At 39.9% G+C, this 8,548-nt stretch overlaps 1 protein-coding gene across 2 annotated transcripts; it reads left to right on the top strand.

The window, feature by feature from the left end:
• The first annotated feature begins 392 nt into the window (after positions 1-392).
• ccdc74b (coiled-coil domain containing 74B) lies at positions 393-4,951 on the top strand. Of its 2 annotated transcripts, none has more exons than XM_019258406.2 (7): positions 393-1,010; positions 1,886-1,933; positions 2,264-2,381; positions 3,626-3,824; positions 3,899-3,999; positions 4,105-4,164; positions 4,249-4,951. In XM_019258406.2, exons 1-7 carry the CDS (start codon positions 707-709, stop codon positions 4,373-4,375), a joined length of 957 nt encoding a protein of 318 aa, XP_019113951.2. In that variant the 5' UTR covers positions 393-706; the 3' UTR covers positions 4,376-4,951. The 2 variants fall into 2 exon arrangements, with proteins under 2 accessions (XP_019113951.2, XP_010730553.3); XM_010732251.3 differs by having other exon boundaries at positions 395-1,010; positions 3,629-3,824.
• The last annotated feature ends 3,597 nt before the right edge of the window (positions 4,952-8,548 follow it).

Genomic DNA, 8,548 nt, shown 5'->3' with positions numbered 1-8,548 from the left:
TTAAACTTGTCACAAGTCACATGTACTTAACAGCTGGTCACTTTCCAGAAAATCTAGATATTTTTAGTGTTTCTTCACACTCCATAATTTCAGTTCTCTCTTTTATCAACATTATATGTATACTAATAATATAGTAGAAGTAATAATAAAGTGTGTTGTGGCCTTTGTGGTATTCTTAGCTGTGAAACTAATGACAGGGCAGAAACCCAAAAATAATATTGCCATGAGTTGAGTCTGTCAGGCATCACGTCTAAGGGCTGGGTGCCGCCCCCATAACAATCTCCACCAATCAAACGGCTACGTTTAAATGCCTAACCCATCCCGCGGCCAATCGTGATCGAGGAGGCGGGACATGACGCAGCTTGCCTGAGAGGGTCAGCTCAGGGCAAAAAAAAACACAGGGTAACTGTTAGTTGTCAAGGCAACGTTGTGTGTGAGCGGAGCGCATGTCAAATGGGTGCAAAAGTAATTCAGGGTACTTGATCTGTTTACAAGCAACAGTCTTTAGCTAACTCTTTACCTGCTGTTGGGTGACAATGTAGGTTAACCTGTCCATATGTCCTGGAATATAATGCTCAGAGAAACGGTGATAGTTAGTTGTTTGTTTTTTTTTAACGTTAGTCAACTTCGTGCCGGAAATAAGCCGTCGCCGCTATGCTAGCAAACACAGCTACAATGGTTCATTAGTTGAACAGACCAAAAAACAATGTCAAGTTATAACCTTCCACCGGTGAGGCATTTGCCACAATGGACCCGAGTAGGTGGCCTCGGGAAGCCCCGCTCTCCACGGCGTTTACCGGCGAACCATCTCCAGCCGCTACCTGCTGTCCCGCCGGCGGACAGAGGAGTGGGGAGAGCAGCAGCAGCAGCAGCAGAGGTGTCCTGTCACAACGACACGGACCCCCGCGTCGCATCAATGCAGAGGAATATCCAGTTCCTTCAGCAACAGCACAAGGAAACCCTTGAGAAGCTCCATGCAGAGATAGACTATCTCAGACGGGAGAATAAAGGTGAAGAAACAAGTGGGGGAAAAAAAATGTCATTTATTTTAGCGAATAAAACGTCTAGTGGACGTGTTTAGAGTTTGTACTTCACCTAAATATGTCACCTAATCTTTTGGGATACTCATAAATGCTTAACAACTGACTTAGAGAGCAGGGGAATAGTTTATAGTGTATATTCTTATGTCAAGTGCTCTGCAGAAGGGAGGAAAGAGGATACAGAGAAAATAATGCAGACTGATAAGACCTGATAAGATAAACCAAAAGCCAAAGAAATGAGGTGAGTTTTAAGTTATGTGCTCTAATTTGGCCTCTCTGAGACTTTGAGTTGAGAAGAAATCTTCCAGTTTTATAGATAGATAGAAAGATTGAGTACCTTATTATTCCCATTAGGGAATTGCAATGGTATGATCCATGGTTCATCCAGACTACTTCATGGATACATGGCCCACAATTGATCCTAAGAATCCACATTATTATTTTCCATTCACACCGAGTGAACTCAGTAACCCGTTGGGGGTGTCCACACCCTTCATGTAATGAATTTGAGTCAACGACAAAGACTTGACTTTCTCCTGATAAGGTGATGAAAAGGGAGACATTTAATCTAGGTACGGTGGTCGCATAGCAACTCCAGGGTTTTGACGTTGTCTCAGTGGGAGGTGGACAGAGGACCGGTGTCACTTTACTGAACAGGCCACGTGCTGTTACATATAGCCGCATCTCATGCACCACCCATCAGGAGACTCCTCAGTCATCTGTCTTTGCTCCATCACAGCAGTCTGGTGGAAACATGGGTTGTTTACCAGCACTGTGTTAGAAGATTGTGCCTCTTGTGTGCCCCCCTAACTCAGACTAAAATTCTCTTAATATGGTTGTTGCAGAGTTGCAGTATAAGCTGATAATGGAGCCTCCAAAATCAACTAGGAAAGGTAAGATACTGTATAACCCTGATATATTGTTGCACAGCCAATGTCCTTGCAGGATTGGGATCGTTTAAAGTAATGGGTAATATGGATCTATCATGTGTACAGAATTTCATATTGTTGTATTAATATACTGAGATACTATACTGAGATATAGTTATGTATAAAACAACCAGTTATTAAAGGGATGCTGCCTTGGTACAAACATTGCAAAATCTCTGGCAGATTACAAATGTGCACATTATCCTATTGGCAAATTAGGTGAAACGTTAGTCTGCCAAATAACATCAGTTAACTATTTCTAACTATTTTCATCTTGGATTCTCTTTCCTTTAGGAATGACACACAGTCGACGAGGTATAAGACCCCCCACTCAGGGTAGCGAAGCCCGTACAGGACTGTACCTGGAGGAGCAGCTACAGGACACACGACCCATACAGGACCAAGCACTAAGGTGAATTCCCATCCAGCCACATCTGGTTTTGTTCAATACTTCACCTGCCTTCTGACCTCAATACTGGTTTTGTGCGATTAAATTTTAAGAAAGAGTTTTGTATTTTTAGTAGATATCCACACATAAAAAGCTGAAAGACAAGATTAATAACATGGATATGATGACAAAACAGGTAGCGGCACTCTTTGGTCATTTCATGCAACTTTGACAAGACAAGCTCAGGTATTTGCATCACTCATCTGTAAAACCAATAAACATTTAAGTTGTAACATAATTTTCTGTTCCGGATGTGTCGTCTAGCTATAAATAACTTTATAGCCAAGCACTGATAAGAAATGACATATTGGTTGAGTAATGTTTCTGTAAATACTGATAGTGCTCAAGATGGGTTTAGGTCAAATCTACTATGCAATGCTGCACATCCTGAATATACTGTAGCATGTACGGTAAGTAAGAACATGCAAAATAACAATAATGGCAACATTATCGGACTGAGAAGATGTGAAAGGAAGAACACATTGATCACCACAATCTGTAGTGTACCACAGTTATAATGTGTGAAGAAGCAAAAGTCATGTTCACAAACTGATGTTAGTATCAGCAGCAGAGAGCTGATAGAAATAATGAATGACAGAACTATGAATGCGGTTTCATGTTCACCTGTGGCTCTTTCACGCATGTCATTCCTCATCTCTTTCTCCCCACATCTCCTGTCACTCTTCAGCTGTCTCTATCAAAATAAAACTTAAAAAGAATAATAATCTTTAAAAAAAAGGAGGGCTGCTTCTGACCCGTGGACATAGTTTCTGTATGAAATGTAACGTTGCTTGCAAATTGTCACTGACCTGTCTCTGCAACAGACTCAAACACCAGTAACCTCTTTACCACCTACTGAAGAATCATGCAGTCTATGCATGAGTGCCTCAGAAGTTCTCGTCAAGTGCTCAAAAACAAACCCCAGACTTAAACATTGCTTTTACTTGCGGCACATGAGGCAGCAAAAAATCATGAAAATTGGAAGGATATCGGCTGCTGTTGCAACGTCTATCTAAGATGAGATATACTTTATCCTGGAGGGGAAGAAATTTGGCTTAGACAACAGTGCTACATACAGCTGCAATCAACAATGCATAACTAACAAAACAGCACAGTGGCGCATCAATGACACAAAATTGCATACAATAAACAAAACTGCCTTTAACAGTTTGTATGTTAATTTTAATGAATACTATCTCACTGTGGAGAAGCTTTGAAGGGGACAGCGAAACTCTGGGATCTGCCAGACAGGACCACATCCGGGAGGTGAAAGGGGGCCTCATCACCTCATTACAGCCTCTACGAATTCACAGCAGTCCCTCCCATCCGCCGCGTGCTCCCACACTACAGGAGTGTGAGGTCATCATTCGGCAGCTTTACAGCGCTAACAGTTTACAATCTCAGGAAGTAAGTGCCCATCATCAGACAACATATTTCTGTGGAAACCTTTCATGACTTCCTCATACTTTTGTCTCATTTAGATTGTACGTGTGAAGGCATTGCTGAGAGATATTGTTTTGAGCAAGAAAATCACCCCAGAAAACTACATTTTGACCAAGGCCTATCTTGTTGATGGCACTCAGTAAGTGATAGAGAATGTTATCATTTTCATCTTTGCCAACATACAGTATTCCTTGAAAAAACAAGCACGGTTGTGATGAAGGCTTTTCTTTGTTTTCCCTTTCAGCAAATCCTCAGAAGAAAAGAAATTTCCAAAACTTAGTCTTCAAACATTTCCGGAAAAAGCGTACGTAACCGCCATTCACAATCTACTTGTGAAAAAGCCATCTTGGCACCTCTCAGTTAAGTCTACTTATGTTTCCCTTTCCAGGTCTGGACCCCCTAAGTCTGGGGTGGTCCTCCCAGCCCTTAAACAGAGCCTCGGCTCCACAATTGCAGACAGACAAAGGAGGACCCGTGCTGTGCAGAGAGACCGTTTCAAAAGAACAGTGCAGTGACAGGATCAGAACTACAGCAGCAAAATCCACCTCAGGACTGGAGCTTTTCACAGCTGAAACCTAGTGTACTCTTTTCCATGTCCTGTGACTTGATATCTTTTTAAAGATGGCTGTACTTTAAAAGTGGGTACAGACATTTGCTCATGAAGGACAGAAAAAGCAAAAATGAAGATCTAGACTTAAAAACCTTTAATTTTGCACAAAAAATAAGTCACAAATCTTACTTTGACCAAACATTACATATAAGGACCTTTGAACTATTATTTTAGTTAGTATTTTGTTTAGTTTTCTCTGCACATTTGTTGTAATTCTGCCAAAACGATGACAGAATTGTTTTATAACATAAAACTAATTACCTGTCACTTTTAAAGTATTCAAAACTTTTATCAGTGCAGACAACCAAAGTTAAGCCTCGAAAGCACATACAAGGAATGATACAGAAGACACTACCAGGCTTATTTCTCAGGCCTGTTTTGTATTGGTGTGTATTGACATTGTATGGAGCAGTGTCCTGCACCTTCAGTACAACTAAACACTAATACAAAAATCACAATTAAATTCTCACAATACCAAAAAGCATTGTCATTGTATTTCTTCCTCCCAGACTGGTGTTGATTTCCATGTGCATACACTAATACATTTTATTGTAATAATAAGCTGTCATGTCAGTGAGGATGAGAGAAATGAAAACACTGGTTGTTTCGACATTACAGACTTGCCAGATAACGCAATATAAAACTGCAGATTTTCCATCATTATGAAATGAGAGATGTTCATTGTTTTGTTTATTTGAAGGGTGATATTAGGTGTGAACCAATTTTATGTGGTTTAAGAGACATTTTCTTCCCTATTCTCTCTGTTGAAGAGTCCTAACATAACATGCAGTACAAGTACTGCATATAATTGATGAAGTCAAATGAAGCCTGACTTGTAACATTGTCACTACATCCAAAGATAGTTCTGTATTCATTCTCGAGTAGCCATGTGTGTGAACATAATTAGTGACAAAAATAAACTCTTCTAGCGTGTTATTAGTGTAGTAAAGTAATAGTAGGCTGGCTTCATAAGTTTAAACGTGTTTAGTATTTGGCTAAAACTATGAGGAAGTGTTAATTTATAAACTCTAAACTGTAAACAGAATCGCACTGAAATATGAGGAAGAAATGAAATGGGTGTTTGCTTGTGTCTCTAAGGTCCTTTTTATAACTTCTGTTTCCATAAGTCCTGAAACAACATTATAATACTCTGCGTCTGCCTAGCAGAGGCCTACTATTCACATCTCACAGGACTTTGTTTATCTTGTTATTGTGGTTCTGTGAGAAGAAATTCAATTTAAAAATAGCATTCCTTGATGATTATTAGTTAAACATTTACTGTTAATAAGAAAAGTTAGTAAGTTAATAACAAAAGGAATAAATGATCTTCAATTCTATGATTTATTGGGTTCCTGCAGCAATGGAGCTATGCTCTAATGCTTTGGCAATAATAAACATTTATCAGTGAGATGGTATGGAGCCAAATCATTTTAAAACCACCTGGCCTAATTTCATAACATGAATCAAAACTTCGAGTTGTGCAACAACGTAGGGCAGGTTAAGAACTGCACGCAGCCAGGCGGGGCAGACAGTTCCCGGCATGAACGTGGCTTAGTATACTTCTTCTTTAAAACCTTTAAGAAGACATATCCACTCATGACCAAATGATTTTACAGGCATCCACTGTGTTAATCATGGCATACAACTTAATACTTAGTAAACTCTGAGATGGAAGTGAGTTCTCGTCTCGTAAAGGCTCCACAGTAAACCATATCTCCATACCTATATATATATCTCTGCACCTCTTAATGCCAGCCCTCTTATATTCATCTACACAATGCCCACCTTACTCTGTGTCCTACATCTCATGCAATATCTCTGACTTTAGATTAAGGGGATGACTGACCAAGTGGGCATAGAATGACCATCAGCAACTGTGTTCAACTCCAGCTCCAGCCTCCAGAAGGTTCTAGCTTGACCGTCTTCTTCTTCAGCTCTTACACGCCTTACAAAATGGCATTTGCAATTAGCTACATTTCTAAAACTAATAATGTACAACAAAATCCATTGCCGTGATAGTTAAAAGTAGTGCAAGTGGATCTCTAACACATATAACTATGAATTACTATTTGCAATTCCTGAACAGCCATGTATTTTTTTATTGGTGATTTGAGCCTATCACAATGCAGTTCTCTCAGATAGGCAGCCCATGAGACACATTCTTAATATAGCCATGATAGCCAGGGGGTAATGGTTAGAAATGCAGTCCTGTGCCTGTGGGGCATGTTTCTGTAAAATCAGAGGAACAGTGAGCAAGATACCCTTATGTCCCTTGGCAGGAATTGTCAAGGTACCGTTGTATGCATTGCTCAGGCAGATGTGCTCAAGGCTACAGGTGTGCTTGTCAGCTCTTTGTCTGTCAGTTTGTATGACAACGTTAAATGAAAGAAAAAGTATAATTTAAGTATGTTTAATGTAGAAATAAAAGACAGGCATCATCTCTTGCACGCACCCACTAGATGGTGGTGTTCCTGAATTCTTCAGTGAGCATCCATTCAATCAAAGAGACAGCAGGTTACAATCAGGTGTGTCATAACTTACCTTTGCCCTTTTTTGATTAAATTCCTAGCATTGGGTTTATGTATTTAAGAGAGAGACATATATGCAGTTATATGCGTCTGAATAATCACCTTCCAACACATCTTAATATATGGCTGCCATTACATTGTGGTCACAAAATATATATCATGTTGGCAAAAACAAAGATCTAAACCGATAATATGGTTGATTTTATGATAAATGTACAGAGTTCAACAATATGTGTCCCTAAATATCTGCATTTCTTTACTTATACTCTGAGGAGGAAGAGGCCTTGTTTGCTTTTCTCTCCCCAATTTGTTGCATCACTGCGTCTTTGTTGAAATGTGGGAATTGGCAGGCATTAGCCATTAAGACCCAGTGGGTGCATATCTATTAACATTCAGACAGTGCTGCAGTGATGAGAGCTGCTCTGAGCCAGCTGCAGCCTCATGAGGCACAGTCACTGAAACCTCAATAAGCAAAGGAACAGAGCTACCACTTTATATATTTTAGTTCCATCAATGAGCAGAAGTTGTTCCGCCATATTGGGCGTCTTGTCATGCTCAGCCTTTTGTTATCTGACACATTCTTTTGTCTGTATTACTCTTTATTAAAGCTTCTATTGAGGCACTGTCCCCTGCATTTAAATTCACTCTCTCCCTTTCAGCATATTGTGTTGTGGGGTTGGTTAGACTGGAGAGCTCCAAATCGATGTGTCACAGCTCTGTGACAGACAATTCTTATGAGAATTATAAGACTAAATGGAGGGGAAGTTAGACAACAACGGGAAATGAAAATGGGGAAATATGTAAAACTTTTTTACTGGTGGTTTGAAATAACTGTTGACTGAGCAAATATACTGTACTTAGCAGTTCATGCATATATGAGCAAACAATGAAACAATGTAACAGGCTACGAAGAAACCTCTGTCATAGATACAGCAGACTTATATAAGAACATGTACTCATTTAATAGGACAGGCTGCATCCTTAGGGAGCCCATCTGACATGACTGAGTTGTCAGATATGACTGTCATTATCAAGAATTAAATTAGCAGTCACTCATTTATCATTATGTAGCAATAAAAGTGAAATTAAACCAACTATTCTGCTCAGGAAACACTTAGAAGGACTGTATTGAAGGGCCAATGTGTAAGATTGGGGGCCTCTATTTTCAGAATAAGGCAGGCATGGAATATAATATTCAGAAAGTATGTTTTCATGCATGTATAATCACCTGAAAATAAAAATCGTGTTATTTTTGTTACTTAAAAATGATACTTTTAGATCTACAGTGGGTGGGGGGCGGGGGTCCTCTTCCATGGAGGCTGCCATGTTGAAACACCATGTTTTTACAGTAGCCCAGAACAGACAAACTAAATACTGACCCTAGACCAACGGCAGTATAAAGAATGGAGCCTGAGTGACATCGCCCGTATGTTTCTGAAACGCTGAAAATATTCTGCGCTTGCCTCCGGTATTCGATAATATCAGTGAAGACGTGAATCATCAGCAGTCTGAATGATGCCTGGGTGCTCGAATAAGCCATCTGTAACAGC

This window comes from Larimichthys crocea, chromosome IX (assembly GCF_000972845.2).
Source record: "Larimichthys crocea isolate SSNF chromosome IX, L_crocea_2.0, whole genome shotgun sequence".
Lineage (NCBI taxonomy): Eukaryota > Metazoa > Chordata > Actinopteri > Sciaenidae > Larimichthys > Larimichthys crocea.
The sequence above is the reverse complement of the archived record's forward strand: the minus strand, read 5'-3'. Positions and strand labels throughout refer to the sequence as shown.